Source organism: Alligator sinensis, unplaced genomic scaffold (genome assembly GCF_000455745.1).
Source record: "Alligator sinensis unplaced genomic scaffold, ASM45574v1 scaffold954_1, whole genome shotgun sequence".
NCBI lineage: Eukaryota > Metazoa > Chordata > Crocodylia > Alligatoridae > Alligator > Alligator sinensis.
The window spans coordinates 977749-995578 of NW_005842228.1; the positions used below are offsets into that span (position 1 = coordinate 977749).

At 42.2% G+C, this 17830-nt stretch overlaps 1 protein-coding gene across 3 annotated transcripts in view; it reads left to right on the forward strand.

Annotated features, from left to right (window-relative positions):
* Positions 1-17830, forward strand: part of CHRNA5 (cholinergic receptor nicotinic alpha 5 subunit) — a 33668-nt gene that overhangs the window by 9232 nt on the left and 6606 nt on the right. For all 3 annotated transcript variants that reach the window (XM_025208407.1, XM_025208409.1, XM_025208408.1), the window contains exons 2-3: positions 15270-15421; positions 16356-16400. In XM_025208407.1, the coding sequence (XP_025064192.1) occupies positions 15270-15421; positions 16356-16400 (197 nt within the window). The remainder of the gene's footprint in view (positions 1-15269; positions 15422-16355; positions 16401-17830) is intronic.

The window sequence follows — 17830 nt, forward strand, 5'->3', positions numbered from 1 at the left end:
GCCGCCCGCGCGCGCGGGGGGGGGGAGGGGGCGGGACTGGGAAGCAGCTTCGAGCTCGGGCTCCGCCGGGCGCTGCAGACCTGACCTCGCGCGGCGGAAGGGTCTTGTGCCGAGATCCAGGCCCCGTTGGCTGCTCCGCTCCTTTCCGAGCGCCGCAGCGGGAGGCCCCCGGGCCGGGGCTGGGGGCTGCCCCTGAAGTACGCCCGCCTGGTGCAGGAGTAAACCCGGGGAGTGACGCTGACTTGAGACAGAAGTCCGAGGGACTGACTGGATTCTTTTTTTTTTTTTCCACTTTCAGAGATGAGAGTAAAAACTAAAAAGCCAACAGTACAAATACCGGTCCCTTTCTTCAGGGGGAGGGTGGCGGAGTCTGGAGTGGGCTCCCGAGGGCGGTGGTGCTCTCCCCTACCTCGGGGGTCTGCAAGAGAAGGCCGGACAGGCGTCTGGCTGGGGTTCGCACTCGTTCCTGCCCAGGACAGGGGGTCGGACTCGAGCATCTGTGTATGGGTTGGTAAAGCAGAAGGCGAGGGAGTGGGAAATTAGAATCTTACTGTTGTGTACAAGGGTGGCCATTTGGAAAACAAGGTGTCTGTTGGTGCAAAAGGGGTTATATTTTACTTCGCGGGAATGTGTGTATTTGGCGTATGCAGAATTGGAATACTATCGGAAGAAAGGGGAAGGGGAGTGGAAAGATGTCGATTGGAGAAAATTGTTTGGGTAGGAGGGATGCGGGGGAAAAGAAGGGCGAAAAGGACTGGTATACTGTATATTTGTGTGTTTGGTGTTTTGTTTTGTTTTGAAGAAAATGATGTAAACGAGTATCTGTTTGGGATTTATGTGACGATGGGGACATGTTGTTCAGATTGTTGAAACAAGGGAAAATGGGGTTTTGATGTACTGACCTGTAAGTGAAGAAGCTGGTGTTCTTGGCTTTGTGATGATTTTGATACTTTTGTAATAAAAAAAAAAAAAAAAAATCTGTTGAGGGCCCTTCCAACCCGAGCATCTCTGAGTATGAAATAAGTGCTTTTGCTTTGAAAATGTGCAGAATCTTTTACTTGTCACTATTGTGCTAAATGTGACTTGATGAATATTACTGGCAATTACAATCATTGGGAAAGGGCGATTGACATTTTCACCAATAAAAATGTGTGTTTTGTAGAATCCTAGAAAACGAGGGTGGGAAGGGACCTCAGGAGGTCACATCTAGTCCAAGCCCCTGCTCAAAACAGGACCAGCCCCAACTAGATCATCACAGCCACGGCTTTGTCTACCGGGGTCTTAACAACTGCTCATCCTAGTAGAAGGAGAACAGTTGTACTAGAATATTTAATATGACATGGTCCAATGCTTTTGGATATACTCACTTTTGTTTTCGGTGAGAATTTGAATATGAATCAGGGGGAAAAACTGTATTTCCTTAATTTCATTTGTTATGAAGTAAAACTGAATTTACTAATAAAAATGTAAGAGACGATATTTAATCAGTTATCTAAAAGAGTGGCAAATAGGAAGAGTAAACTGTATTATCATACCACTTTTTATAGCATGATGTTAAAAATTGTACAGGGATATACTTTGAAAGGTTTTCAGTGAGTACCTGATCAGATGGATCTGAACTCTGTTGAGTAGTTGATACTTTCCAAGTGTTTGAAAAAGGAAACTTCATATCAGTTATTGCAGTTTAATGGTGGTGTCACAAAACAAAATGAGTTGATTGCCTGTAAATCAATGTCTGCAGTTTTTTTGTGCTCCAGGTTGTTGCCCTCACCTGCAGATGGGACAGGAATAACAGCATTCTAAAGGGAATTAAAATGGAAGCTGCATCTATTAGATTTGCAGATCCAACCTTCCTGTGCTTATATGTTTACCATTTTTTGCCTTTAAAAATTATTTGTGTTTCCTTTTGAGAATGTTGGAAGAAAATGGAATTTTCTAATGGGCTCTAGAGAAATCACAGAAGCTCTTGTTTAGCTCTATGTGAAAAATACAGCAAATCTACTACTGATATACTGGAAAATGCTTCTGAAAAAAGATACTGACATGTCTTCTGAACTCCACTACTGTGCTCTGTGTACTTAGGCAGAGTACTTGATATCTACAAGCCTCAAAGCAATACATGCCCATGTATCTGAGACTTAGCTGCAGGAGCATAATTTGTCAGTTGACAAATTATCTACTAGTGCACAACCTCTGCGGCAGCAAGGGCATCAATTGGCAACTTGACAGGAACCTGAGGGCTGTACATATCCATAAGTATTTACATCAATGGTCAATTTGTATTTACTTATTTACTTCCATTCTGCATGCCAAATAAGCAACACTGTTATGTATATATATTATTTACTGTAAAACCCTCCAGATTTTCTTTTCTGTTGTCTCTCTTCTGCTGCTCACACATTCTACTCCCTACCTCCCCCCCACCCCACCTTTAGATTTGAGGGATTTTATCCTTCCAGCTTCCTTATCAGTTGTTTGTTTGCTACCCTCAGTCGGTCCTCCCCAGCATTCTACATGTCACCCTTTCCATCCTCAGTGCTAAGTCCATGGTCAGTGAAAATTATTCCTATCTTCTGATCCTGGCCTGAAGATAAAAGATGAAATTACGGGTGCACCGATAGAAATTTTTTGGGCTGATGCTGATGGCTGATTTTTAAGGAGCTATATCATCCAATACCAATCTGATTCCAGTATGTAGCTGGGCAGCTTGGCAACCAGTGTTGGGCTGGTAAGTCTGGGGTGGGCAAAGGGGTGTGGAGGAGGGGACAGATCAATGCCCCTGTGGTGAGGGAGGGAGGGAGGCTGGGGCAGACACTACTCAGCCAGGACAGAACAGCATGGGACAGAGCCACAGCTTGTCTAGGTGATGTAGGGCGGGGAGGGGAGGCAGCTCCTGTTCTGCCCACACCCCAGGAGGCATAAGCATGTGCCCCTAGATCTGTGTGGGACAGGACAGGCTGGGGCCAGGGCTGCGCTGGGCTCTTCCCGAAGGGGGCTGGGCCGGACTGCACTGTGCTCGGGGTGGGCTGCAGTGGCTTTGGGAGCAGACTATGGGGCGGAGCTGCAGCCACCCCAAAATTTGCTGTACTCCCCCAACTCCCCCTCCCAGCACTGCCACCGTGTGCCCCAAGTGCAGTGTAGCCTGGCCCAACCTCTGCTGGAAAGAGCCCAGTGCAGCCCCGGCCTCAGCCTGCCCTGCATGCAGATCTGGGGGCACATGCCCCCCCATGCCCTCCTGGGGTGTGTGCAGGGCAGGAGCTGCCCCCGCACTCCCAGGACAGGCCACTCATGACTCTGTCCTGTGCCCGCCCCACCCCAGCTGAGCAGTGCCTGCTTCAGCCCCACTCCTTCCTTCACCCTAGGAGACTTGATCTGCACCCTTCCCCCCCACTTTCTTTCCCCCCACCCCTTCCCCCACACCAGATTTACCAGCCAGATGATGGTCTCTAAGCTGGTGGGCTGCGCTCTTGGCTCTGTGCATGTTGCAGCTGTGTGCATGCACGGGGCATGTATTGGCCACATTATCGGCTGCATCAGGCAAAAAAAAAAGATGATTTCCGATACTTTCAATATTCCCTATATCAGTGTCGATCTGATATAGGACCAATGTATTGGTGTACCTCTAGATGAAATCCTGGTTCTATTGAAGGCAGTGGCAAAACTCTCTCTGACTTCATTAGAAGCAGAATTTACTCAGAGGCTTTGCTTCACTCAGCCAGCCAGCCAGCTCTGGGCATTTGGTTTCTTCACCTGCCTTCTCTGTTCAGTGGAGAGTGGCCATTGCTTCTACTCACCACGGAAGAACAGAATAAGCTAATCCTAACCCACAATCAAGTGCTGCTATGGCTTGCAGGGGAATGCATTTTATTAAATACGTTTAATATGTATTCACAGTAGCATCTACAAAGGACCTTCCAAGCATGATTACTGCTCTGAGCAGATTTTATTCTATGAACAAACTAATGGAAGACAAAATAGGTAATCTGTGTACAAATCAACTTGATTTTCTGTAAGCAGTATGGCAGGTTACTGTGTGATATGATCAATTTTTATCAAGGTTTGCAAATCTGTTCATCACCCAAAAGTAGTAAGATTTCCAAGCTCAGAAGCTATTCTCAGATATTTTGCAGAAATTTTCATCTAGAGTTTCTAGTATTCCAAAAGTTAGTTGAACATAAAACACTGTGTTTCTTTACTTTATAGACAGCTCCTATGCCTCTATGTATGTTCTGCAGCTTTGCCAGCTAGTACCTAACACAGTGAAATTAAATATTCTGGTCAGTCTTACCCTTGATGTTCAAATCCTTTCGTGCTGCAATGTGCAGTTGTCAGGTATGCCAGTTTTGCTTCGCTACTTAAAGAATTGAGTAGCAGAAAAAGCATACACCAAAGTTATTCATAGTTGAGAGGGACAGGAGAGATCTTTCTGCAGTAGTTGGAAAAACAAATCCCAGATGGAAAAAGGCATGGACATTTCTTTTTTAAAATCTGTTTTAAGAGTATCAGGAAAGGCCTGTCTGTCAACACCTGAAGTGAGCCAGTAGTTCAGGACAATACGCTTAATGTGGTTTCTTGTTTATTAGAATACGTTTTAAACATTGCAGCTCACAGTTCTGAGTGTCTTCCTTTCCTTTCACTGAGCTATTGTAGTCGCATAAAAATTCTTCTTTTACCTCTTTTGTTTTTAGAGAAAAATGAAGTAGCTTACAGTTAAAGGGTACTTGAGTGATACCAATGATGACTCGCAAAAGAAAGCAGAAAGATCTTTGTAAAAAGATGAAAAGGGATTATTTGAAGGCAGTAGTTAAATTTTCCGTGGAATGGAATTTTCTTTTGGAAATTGAAAATGGAAGGATGTAGTTTTAATCCACTTTACTTTGTATTAAGCATTTTATTAATGGGATAGTATGTTGCAAAATTAATTTAGGATGTTGTAGCTTTAATTGAACAAAACCGTTAGTGCAGTAAATCTTATGTTTATATTTAGAATTAATTGACCCACATTATCAGTTGAATTTCAAAGGCATTGCTTGTCATAATTTTTTATTCAGGATTTTATTTGAATCTGATGGAGCAAAATAAGTTCCTCTTCAAAACAAAACTGCAGAGGTCTCTGAGCAAAGCATGATAAAAAACGTGTTTTGTGCATTATATCACCAAAACAAAAAGTGATGTCAATTATGAGGGGCACTGGGGAGCAGTGGGCCTCATCTGGGCCAGCGGGGGAGGAAGGGGTGGGTGGGATGTTTACGCTAAAGTGTAGCCTAGAGTGGCTACAACTTACTGTAACAAACTGGGTAACACTGATCAGAGAGAATCCTGCCCTGGAGTGGTATAACTTTGAACCGCATAACAAATGCTTACAACTAGTTTTAAGTGTTGATGTGCAGACAATCCAGGGATTAAGAACTCCAGGAGCTGACCAAAATTACCGTGGAAGGGCCTTGTTATACCTTACGATGTGAGCTGCACAGCTGTTGATCAGTGTTAGTGTTAGTTTTGGTTTTGGACCAGTCACACCCATAGTCTAGTCACACCCTTTTCTGAGTGTCCCCCACCTGCACGACTGTGACTTGCCACTGGAAGCCTGCTGAGCAGGGCAGGACTAGGAGCTATAGCTGGGAGTTGCCACTAGAGGGATGCTGAACCCAGGAGAAGCTTCTATCCCTGTTCTGTGGGTGTGAGAGATCCTGGGATACTGGAGGACTTCAGCTTGAGCAGCACATGTGTGGGGAGTGACCACAACTTAATGGAACAGGGGCTGGGTAGTGCAAATCAGAGAGAATCCTGCCCTGGAGTGGTGAAACTTTGAGCCACATAATGAGCACTTAAAGCCACTTTAAGATGTTAATGTGCAGAAAGTCCAGGGGTTAAGAGGTCTAGGAGCCTCCCAAAATTACTGTGTAACAAGGCCCTAGTAAATTGGATCCAGGTTAATAATATACAGATTTACTGCCAGTTCTTCTTAAGGCCATCACGTGCTTGGTTCTGTCTCACCTCCTGGCTCTCACTGGCTGTCCCGATGATAAAGTGCGGAGGGGAAGGGAAGGGAAATACCATATTTACTCGCATATCGCATGCATGCACACACACATCTCTTTGCCCAAGAAGTCAGGCTCCCAAAATTGGAGCACAGGTCTTAAGCAGGGAAGCTGATTTCCTGCTTGCAATAGAAGTACCCCAATTTGATTTCTGCTCTATTATGCAGCATTACTATCCAGGCAGCTGCTGTAGTCAGTTGACTGAAAGGCTCGTAGTTCTTCACTCTGCAGGTGTTAACAATTATCTCTCCTTTTTAATGATTTTGATGTTCCAGTAATCAAGCTAACCTTTCTTCAGGCAATTTTACTGTCTGCCAGCTGCTCTTAGTCTCTCCTCTATTTCATAGCTTTGTGGATTCTTTGGCTCTTTTAGAATTATAGATTCATCCATGGAGACCAGTCTTTGGCACCAGTTAGGATTTCAGCTTTTAGTAAAGCGGGAAAGGGAGGATGAATCAGCTGAAGATTAGACTCTCTGTGCCCTATGCAGCTGTAACTCCAGAAAAATCTTTTTTTCTTCATTTTGCCTTTCAAAAACAAGGTGCATTTCTTATTCCAGGGTGTCATGTATGCGAGGAAATATGGTAACTATGTATCGAGATTATGCATAATGGATGCCTGATATAATAATATGATAATGCAGAGGTGATGCATCAGTTTTTTACTTCACTGAGCATGTTGAAACAGCTAAGCACAAAAGATGTATAGTATTAGACAACTTAGAATCTTGATAAGCCAAGAGGGGCTTTTAAAGAGAATATTCTGTATATTATAATTCATGTCACAGTAGCTTAATGTAACACCAGGCATCTTCCTGTTTTAAATCAAGTATCCTCTCTTCTACAATTCAAAAGTGAGCTAGGGCTGCAAAATGTTGGGACCAACTTCAGTTTGTAAAAGGTTAAATAAAATGAGAAAGGAAAGTGTATGACTTTAAGTGTCTGTTTACTATTTGATCTGGCAGTATTGGAATGTTAAATCCTAATAGTCAGCTGTAGTAAACATTCAAGCCTGTCAGCTAGCTGTTAGTAAATAGCTCTTCATTCTTAATTCAAGGTCAAGTAATCATTTGGCAAAATGAATCTGTTACTGTAGACTGAAACCCAGTTCTGTGAAACTCCAGGGGAATAATATCAACAATTAGTGTATCTTTTCCTGACCTGCAGTTCCCTAGAAGTTGAATCTGTAGACTTCTTAACACAAAGATTCTTAACTAATTATCAAATTAGTTAGTAAATTTCTTATGTGAGGGTACATAAGAAAAATGGTGTAGTTTTCATGTATTCAGATTGCAAATATATTTGGATTTGTATTAAATAAACTAAATATTTGAAATATACCTTGAAGCAGAACAGTGGTGTAGTTTAGAAGCTGCGGTTTTTAATATTCATATTCTTTTCTAAATAGGAAGGTTGGTGCATTCTTCTAGCTGAGGTTTCTGAGTAATCTTCAAATAACGTACATTGCCTTAATCTAGCCTGTAATGGATTGTAATGTCAGAGCACAAACTACAGTTCCCAGAAGGTTGCTGGGGAAGAGAGGAAGCGAAGGAGAGCTTGGACTGCATGTGAAATGACTTGGTAGTTGGAGAGTGGCAGTGAGAGGTGGCTGCTGGAGAGAGATGTGGCAGAGACTAGAAGCATCCACAGCAGTGCTCAAGCATGGAGCCAAAGTAGACTGTTACTAAGTGTTCTGTGGGGCCAGAGACTGGTTTGGAGCTCCTTCTTGAGTTGGGGGTGGGTGGGTAAGGTTTCTTCAGCGTATATGGTATGTTGTTAGTGTTTGCTGTTACCTTTCTATCTGCTTCTGAATGGTTTCACCGCTGAGTCACTGTTTATTACCTGTTATGTATATCCTGCATGTATGTACCCTAATGTTTATTCACCTGTGAGTTTCCTCATCTTAGCCCATTGGTCTGTGATTCTAACCCCCCAGTATCCTCTATACAAAAATTGGGAGCCCTCCTCTTTTGCTTCCTGTGCCAGTTTCTGGGGTTCCGGGGTTCAGTACAACTGGAAGGGACATGATGCAGATGATTAGGGCAAGGTCCACATCCAGCAGGAGATAGTTCATGATGCACTACATTTATCAGTGAAAGCCACTACTTCATGGTAGGGTTTGATACTAGGGCAGGTTGCAAACCTCTGACAACATTGGCCATCCCCCACCCACAGTTGCAGGAACCAGCAGTCCGTTAGCTTGCCAAGTTGCTTCTGCTTGCTCTTCAGTATTACCTCCATTTTATACCTTAGTTAAGCTGAAGCTCAGTCCCGTTCCCTTTTTTGTCAGAGCAATGGGAACATAAGAAAACTATGTTGTTTTCCACATCAGATGTGGAAAACATGTCCTGTAGAAGTGTCATCAGTATACTGATGGCACTTATACCCTAAATTCTTTACTGTCTCCCCTGTGGGCTGCGTTCACATGTTGAACAAGAATAATCACAAAAGGGAACCTGGCAGAACCCTAGAGTTCTAACAATATAAAAATAAATATCTGTTTTGCCTTCTAATAACTTGCCCTCTAGCCTTTCCATTGCGCTCACTTTGCCAAGATGGAGCAAATAGAAGAGGGTCAGGTAAAAATTGCAAGCTATAAACAGAAAACAAGTAATGGAAGCTGCTCCATCACTGCTTTGTCCAGCATTAAAGTATGAAGATTAGTCCCCAGTCTGGAGGTGAACAGAAAGATCTGGTTTAATGCAATTTTATTGTTGGTGGAAGTGGCTCTATTCTGAGGCTAACAAAGTGCAGAGGAGTACTGCCCAAACTAAAGCACTTAGAAAGTATTCCAATCTGATCTCTTGTATCATTCCATCTAAAAAGTTAGCAGCATTAGCATTTACTTGATTTTAATGATGCTCATATTTCCTTTAGCTAGACACTGTCTTGCATTGACTTCTAGAGGGAACTATTGACAAAACTTTAATTTAATACAGCTTAAGGTCAATTACTTGTAATAAACGTCTTGGGAGGTTGATAGAGTAGAATGCTAAGTTTAAGCTAGTTGCTAAAGCATATACAGGTGATGAGAAATTTTATCTCATAATGGCACAGAAGTAATCAATGCCTAGGAGCAGCTTTTAAACAAAAACAGCTTCTAGCCTTTTATTTGAATCTCTTAAAAGGCCTGTTCTTTTTTTTTTCAGTAGATGTTAAGATGCTGTCCTAGATGGTGTCTCATTAAATGCAAGTGTATACACAAGTTATTAAAGAAGTATGCTTTTCTTGCCTTTCAGTTTTTAAGAGACCCCCATGTGTAACACTATTTTCCAAACATTTTTCCAGAAAATATTTATTATTTAAAAAGTGAATGTGATTACCTAGGGGTGGGCCAATAAAGATTTTTTTTTTAGCCGATACTGATGGCTGATTATTAACCAGTCATATCGGCTGATACTGATCTGATAGCCGATATACAGCCTGGCAGCGTGGAGAGCAGCGTCTTGCTAGTAAGTCTGGGCGGAGGGGAAGGGACACGGAGGACGTATCAAGGCCCCCATGGTTAGGGAGGGAGTGGGGTAGGGGCAGGTGCTGCCCAGCTGGGGTGAGGCGAGGTGCGGGACAGAGCCATGGGTGGTACGTCTGGGGGCACTGGGGGTGGGGAGGAGGGCAGATCCTGCTGTTGAGCGTACCCCCGGGGGAAGTATGGTGGGGCATGTGCCCTCTGGATTTGTGTGTGGGGTGAGGGTGGGCTGCCTGCTGTGGGCGCAGGGCCAGGGGCTGTGCTGGCCTCTTCCCGATGGGGCAGCTGGGCCAGGGCTGTGCTCAGGGTGGGTGGCAATGGCACTGGGAGTGGGGGCTATGGGGCAGCTACAGCAAATTTTGGGTGGCTGTAGCCACCTTGTAGCCCCCCTCCCAGCACTGCTACTGCCTGCCTCAAGCGCAGCCCTGGACCAGCCTCCTGCCAGGAAGAGGCTGGCGCAGCCCTCAGCCCTGAGCCTGCAGCAGGCAGCCTGCCTTCGCCTTGTGCACAAATCGCGAGGCGGGGCAGGCACATGCCCCCATGCCTCCCCTGAGGGTGTACGCAGCAGTGGGAGCCCCCCTCCCCACACAGCCCCAAGCGAGCTGCCCATGGCTCTGTCCCATGTCCCACCTGCCCCTGCCCGAGCCCCACGTTCTCCCTCACTATGGGGCTTCCCTCTGTCCCTCCACAACGAACTACCTTCTTTACTCAAATAGAAGATGAACCTGGTTATAAGATGACCCCCCTGTAACTAGATTCTATATATGGAAAACCTGTAAATTAGTTATCATTTTCCAGATATAGAATCTAATTATTGGCAGTTTGCCTTGAATTTATCTCCCTCCCAGTGCTATAGCAGGGAAAATACATTGGGGGGGGGCAGAAGAGGGGGGCAGGTAACCTCTTTGCTCTCTGATTCCCCACAAGCCTTTTCCCTTGGCAGCCCTTTCCCCCTCTCCTTACTGTCAGACCCTGCACTTCCTGATCACATGGGAATGAGGAGCAACTTTGTAAACAATAACTTTGTTAATTAAAAAATGGCTATAGCCACTTGCATATAGTATCCGCAATAAGTTCATCCAGAATTTATGCATGTACCTTTTTTTCTAAACTGCTGCAAATTTTAACATAGGTAATGCACAGACACACTTTTGAGTAGCACTTTGGCACTTGTATGCAATAAAAACTTTCTTTTTTAAAAACATCTTTTTTTCAAGGCCAAATCAGTTCCAAATTCAACTAGGCAAAGCCCAATAGTTAGGTTCCAAAATTCAACTGAACAAGGCTCGGTTATCAAGTCTGCATGGCTCTAACACTGGGCAAGTATCCTTCCTCCCAGACCCATTGGTCTGGGGCTTTGGGTCCCCTCCAAATTGAGGCAGGTATTCTTGTGCAAGGCCCAGACCCAGAGGCCTTAGGGTTCAGATGCCCCCCTGTCTCTCTTGCTCCTATCCAAAAGGACAAACTTTTCTTCAAGACCAAATCAGTTCCAAATTTAGTTGGGCAAAGACCAATGGTCAAGTTCCAAAATTTCAACTGAGCAGAGCTCAATCATCAAGTCTGTCTGGCTCTACCACCAGGCAAGTATCCTTCCTCCCAGACGGGTAAGTGTAGAGTGATGTGTGGTTTTTAATAAAATAAAAAAAAAAATATATAAGGTTCCTATCAGCATGTTTGCCCAGTATGGGCCATGTGTTTTATAGTCATGCTTAGTGTTGGCTGCATTTAATCAACTTAATGGTTGATTTCCATTGCTGAGCACATGCCAACAGCAGTTTAATGATGGACAGTATATTTAATGAGATTTTCTTGTATGCGATTATAAGATGAGGGGCTTGTTTTCCCATGCCGATTTGGGGAAAAAACCTTGTCTTGTATTCAAGTAAATATGGTAACTTATTTCAGTGCTTACTTTGCAGAGGGACCAGTCAGTTCTGGTGGGGCAACAGCCAAGCAGGGGAAAGCCTGAGCATGTGCTTATCTGCTAATCTCCTTGCATCACTCTTCAAAGGATCTCGAACCAGGGTGCTGGTTGAGAATCACAGCCTTATTACAGAGCCTTACCCTTGTCAGACCCACCTATATGGCTACATTCACAACAGTGCAGTGGGAATGATTCTTAATGGATTTTTGCATGTGTTTTAGTAGTGCATTAAACAAACCCACTCCATTAATTCATTTGAAATACATTGTCAATATGTATGTCCTTCCTGGGTTTCTGTTTGTAAGTGGTTTGTGGATTTTGCTGGTACCATACCACAACTTCATGAGAGAGCTGACATTAGCTTTGGCCAGTTAGCAGCATGGAAAAATAATTTCTTAGGTTGCATTTTGTTCAGACATTGTACTTGAGAAGAAATCCATAATGGATAATTTTTGCAATAACATGATGGGAAAAGCTTCTGCATAACTCTGTGTAGTGAGGGTTGTCTTGCATCCCAAAGCATGCACAATAGCCTTGGGGGAAAAAATGAATCTAGTTAGTGTTATATTGTTCATAACGGCTTTAATCATTGCTCAGAACCCCACTCAACCTTTTCACTTAAGACCTTGTGGCAATGAACACTGTGAGAATTGTATTTATATAAGTACATATGTGTAACGCTACTTTTAATTGTTCCTTTTATTATGAGTGACCTTCTGTGTACCATTCACTATTTTATCTACTTCTGTCATGCTCAATACATTTATTTCCTCTATAAATTTAAATAGTTTTAATCTGTTCCTACATGGAAGTCTTTCCCAGTCTGTAATCCTTTTTGTTCCCTTGTCTGGCGCTTTACTTTTTCTGCTATCCTTTATAGATTGATAGCACTGAACTTCTGGTATGGGCAAGCCTTACATTTATATGATATACTATTTTAAATCTGTATCAAGAAAGGAATAGAGAATAATACTAACATTTTATTCGGACATTTTTTATGCTTTGAGCTCATTACAGTAATGCTTAGGTCTCTCTTGTCAATGGTTTCAGTCAGTTTAGAACCTATCAGTATGACTAAGTAGTTTAAGAACAGATTTTCTGTACACACACTTAGTTTTTCAGTTGATCAGAGTTAATTCCATGCTAGGCAATGGCATGTGTATGCAGAGCACTAGTCGGAGCTTCTGCAGCAGAGCCTGTGGTCATGGTACATGTGCCCTGTGCTTAAAGGTCATAGGGGAGAACTGCCCTGACATCTCAGTTCCTTCTCATCACCTGTGCCTGAGGGTTTCTGGCTTGCTTGGTGCTTTTATTCATTTTTCCTTGTCACCTTAGTAAGTTTCCTTTACCTAAAATTCCATTTTAAATCCCCTGCAGATGTGCCAGAAGTTTCCTATGACATAAATGCAGTTTTGCAATGATTGTTTGGCTCACTGGGTTTTTCTAATGTTGGTGCTTTGATGCTGCTCTTGCACACCATGCATTTCCTAAACTGAATTTATCTATGGTTGCAATGTATTTTTGTACTGAGAAGCAAACCATACACACTAAAAATATATATGGTTGGTCAAAATGAAATACGTATTTTTTTAATAGAACAGGAGTGCTTAAAACAATTGAATGGTCTGCTATCAAGTTTGTGTCAGTTTTCTGTTAAAATGTGGAACAGTCACCATACGGACACATGGCATGGTAGGCAGGGTTTGGAGAGGGAAGGACAAGCTAGAAATGAGAGTGGTAATCTCTGCATAGCTGGCTGCCCTTTGCAAAATGGCTTGTACTTTCACTGATTGTGGTAAAGTCAAGTCACCATTTTGAGGTCATAAAAGGAGGGAAGTAGAATTTGGATAATCTACTAGGCCACATCTGCCTGAGATGGTGGCATGAACTTCAGGAAGTAGAATATCTGACACATTATAGCACGGAACATCACTGCTTTTGAAACACTGGCAAGGGTATGAGACTTACAGTTATTCTCAGGTGACCAGCTACACCATGGGTGGATCCAGGATTTTATGAAGGGGAGTGTGAGAGCACTGACCAGTGCTGCAGGGGTGGCTGTAACCCCACTCCCACTCTTTTCTCATACACACCAGGGTGGACAGACCATGCTGCAGGAACAGCAGCTGGGGACTTTTAAGCCCCTTAAACAGGTAAAAAATCTTCCTTCTCCCCTCCCTTCCTCTCTGTGCTCAGCTGCATCTTCCCTACCCTCCTGCTGCCCTCCCTTCCCCTCTTCCTGCTGCTTCTGCCCTCATTTGGGGGGGTGGGGGGGGAGGAGGCAGACTTTCAGAGTCATTTCTGCCTTGCTTCAGCCAGGCTGCCCATGGATCCAAGCTCTGCTAGAGATAGCAGGATGGGTTCCCTTTCCCCATGCCTGTTCCCAAGCTGGCAGGGAACCACATGGGGAAAGGAACCTGCCCCTGTTGTCTCTGGCTGAGCTTGGCTGTGCGCAGTCTGGTTAGAGTGGCTCTTGGGCTCCCCACTCCCACCCCCAGGGGTGCTGGAGACAGCAGCAGGGGAGGGGAGGGGACATACTTCTGAGCACTGAGGGCGAAGTGGGGAATCCATACTTGTTTTGGGGACTTAAAAAAAATTCCTGACTCCTGTGGCATGGTTAACTGAAAAGTGGGGGTGTCCATGCCCCTGCTTCTCCCTCTTTACCCCTGCCCTCCCTGACCTGTCCCTGAGCTGTACTATGAAAGTGTTTTCAAGGCCAAAAGAAATGTTGGTAACATGTATTTGGTGCTGGATGTCCAGTCTATCTTGGGGGAAGGGGATATGTTTCAGGTAGTGCCTTGTATGTCAGAGGTCCTGGTTTTTGAGCATATCTTTGTCCATGGAGTCCATCTTTGGTCCTGGACTCCACTTTCCTTTGTGTGTATTGGCAGTATTGGAGAGGACATATGGGTGTATTTGTGTTCCATGACAAAATCCTGTTTGTGTCTCTGTAATATGCTCAGGTGGCTCAAAAAGCAGACTGTTGGAGGTCTCATTTCTGACCTTTGTTTTCTTGTAAGGCATTTTCATCTACTTTTTATTTTAAGGTGGTGCTGCCTAAAGTCCTGGTTGTGACTCTGCTCAGGCACTCCTTTATCAGTAGCCTAAAAAACATACGTGTTTTGCTGTCCAGACTCCACAGTCATCTACCTAAAATGTGAGGAGGTCTAGGAGTTCAGCACTGTTATGTTGGCTGCATCAGAAGGCATGGTGTAGGGCTAGGATGAAATGATTCCATAAGCATACAAGTGCAAATGGAGAAATGGTTGCTCACTGGCATTTGAACACTATCATTTTGCCCCAGTCAGCATGATCCTACAGCAGTAGAGGACACGTAGCTTAACAGAGTGGCTGTTCTGTGGGCACAGCGCAATGCAGGAGAACTTCCAGAACCATGTACAGCACAGATGTGATCACATGTCCATGAGGATGCAGTAACTTAGTGTAACATGAAATTAGTGCAGTTTCAGATGGAATGACAAACAGCACCATGCCTCCTCATTTACTGTATAGTAAGGAACTGCATCATGTGGACACAAGTCCTTTTTAACAAATAGTAACTTGTCTTAATTTCAGATTAAAACCTCAGGTAGACAAGCCTGTAGAATTTGTTTGCCTGTTAGAGAATAATGAATAATAGAAACAGTGAATTTTATAAAAACTAACACTAGATAACCTCTAGCACTCTTGCAAAGAGAAGGGGATTAGATAAATTTGATTTCTATTCGAACATAACTACTTACATAATTAAATGTCACATGCTGGTAGTTCTTAGGAAAACAAGTTGTTTTATTTAATTTCACTCAATGTTAACTATTCTCTTTTTTTTTTTTGTGCAGGTATATCAGAACCTTCCTTTATTGCAAAAAGTGAAGATCGCTTATTTAAGCACTTGTTTCAAGACTATCAGAGATGGGTTCGCCCAGTGGAACGCTTGAATGACACAATAAAAATAAAGTTTGGTCTTGCAATCTCCCAGTTAGTGGATGTGGTATGTATGTTAAATTCCTTTAAAACAAACTACAAGCAAAGTTTTCAGAATAGAGAAGTGCTTATGAAAAAAAATAGTACTGTAATTGTATATATCTGGGATTTTAAATACAAAAATCTAAGAACCGGATGAGAATGCAAACCACAGAAAGAGAGTGTCTCTAAGTGAAGACGAAGGATGACCAGGAGGATGTTCAAAGCAGAAGACTGATGAGAAAAAGTAGCCTTTCAGCCTAACAAGATTCACATCAAACTTTAGTGAAGCTTTAGTATTTGAAGAGTTATGTTTTCTGTTCGTTCAAATTTCAAGCAAGAAAGAGCAATATTTTTTATAAACATGGTAATCTGTTTTATTGTTAGTCTATTACTATAAAAATAAAGACCATCTATTGCAGGAAAGAATAGCAAATAGAATTTCCTTGAGTATGTTAGTTCCATAGAAATGAAGATGACTTCCTGGCATAATATATAATATTAAAGATAGCAACTTTAAATTTGTTATCTTCAAAATATTATTTTCAAATTGAGAACCTTTGAAAAATGAGTTCAGTGTTTTTAAGAAGAGTAAGAAATATGAAAAGGCTTTTCTGGGCTCTTAATTAACATGGTTTTAAAGGAGCTTCTCAGTTTGTTTTTTTAGAAGACATTAATAGGAAACATTATGGCTCATAGGCATGCATGTATGCATACAATATAATTTTTCTCACACACACACACACACACACACACACACACACTTTATGTAGAGGAAGGAAGAATCACTTATGTTAAGATTACTGTACCTAAAATAGAAAATCAGACCAATATGACTTTCAAGGTCCTGAGTTAATTTAAAGCTTATATTATAGGTTATGGTCCTCATTTGAACAAAGTCAGTTATTGTGAAATGCAGCGTAAAACTTTTTTTTGCATAAAAACTTGCTTTATTTTTATAGGATGAGAAAAATCAGTTGATGACGACAAATGTCTGGTTGAAACAGGTATGTGCAAAATATGGAATATTCTGCTGTACCGGACTAAAATGTGAAATTGTAATAAATAAATAAATAAATAAAAGTGTGTGTGTTACAGGAACTTTATCTAAAAACTGCATAAGCTTAAATTTTGTCTTGTGTACCTGATTTAAAAAAAAAAAAGAATAGCTGTAACACTGTTTCAAAATAATACACCTTTCTAAAACCACCTCTCTTTACAAAAACAAAACTGTAATAAGAGATTCAAACATTTTAGGCAAGTTTATTTTATAAGTTCAAAATGGAAGACATATTTTAACTTTTCTGTAAAGAAGCACTAGTTAGGGATTTTATGGTCAAAACCTATTGTAAGCAAGATGCTCTATAACTGTTTGTGAAAGTATTGTAAAGTTATCCTGCCAAGATAGTATGATGAGCCTTTTGGGATTAACATAGTCTATGATTTCAGAATCTATAAACTACCTGGAGTTCTAGGGAAATGGACTGGCTGTAAAAAAAAAAAAAAAAACCCAACTGTATTAACTTGTAAACAGAAAATGTCTGCAAGTTTATAACAGTCGCCACCCAGAGCTAAACTTGGAAATGATTATTAGCATTGCATTTATTTATCACCAAGTTCCCCTTAAACTGTTATACATTCATTTTTAAATTTTGGCCTACAGTCCTTTTATATCACATTTACTTCAAAGAACCTCAAGGGCTGCTACCCATATAAGCACATAGCTGGCTAACTTTGTATGTGTGGAACTCCCTCCATTTTTCCATTTCCCCTAATATATCTGCCAGGTACAGCTGGGTATTTCTTTTTGGCTTAACTATTAAATGGTCAAATGAAGGCAGAAGTAGACACAGCTCCTTCCCATCTTGAAGCAGCAGACTGCCTCAGTCTTTGCCCTCTTGCCCTCCCAGACTGTCACTTCAAGTACTTAGGTTTGATGGTCAGTTCTGTTGTGGGTTAGGCACATTATTTCATTTAAAGGTCTGTCCAAATGATGATCTTTTTGGAGATTCAATTTGTCTCCTGCACTTCTATATTTTTTTAAATTCAGAAATATTACCAAAATGCTAAGATACTCATAGTGGTGGTCTTTCCAGTACTGATGGAACCAGGAAGTAATAGCAGTCTCGTGAAACAATGGGATTTGTTTTCTGAGTATAGATTTTAGACCACCTTTATGGAAGTGCCCAAACTTTTGGACATTCATTCAAACCAAATCTTTAAAGTTTATCCATTACTATTTATAACTGTTTCCATGTAGGTGAATGTTTTTTTAATTGAAGAGGCTTTAAATATTTGAACGCCATGTAGAAGTGTTGTCAAACAAAATGTATTTAAAACTGAAGAACTGAAAACTGAACCAGGCACTTCTTGGATCAATGTAGTAATTAAAATCGTGGAAACAAGAAGTCTGATCTTTATTAACTTGTTTCTGCTT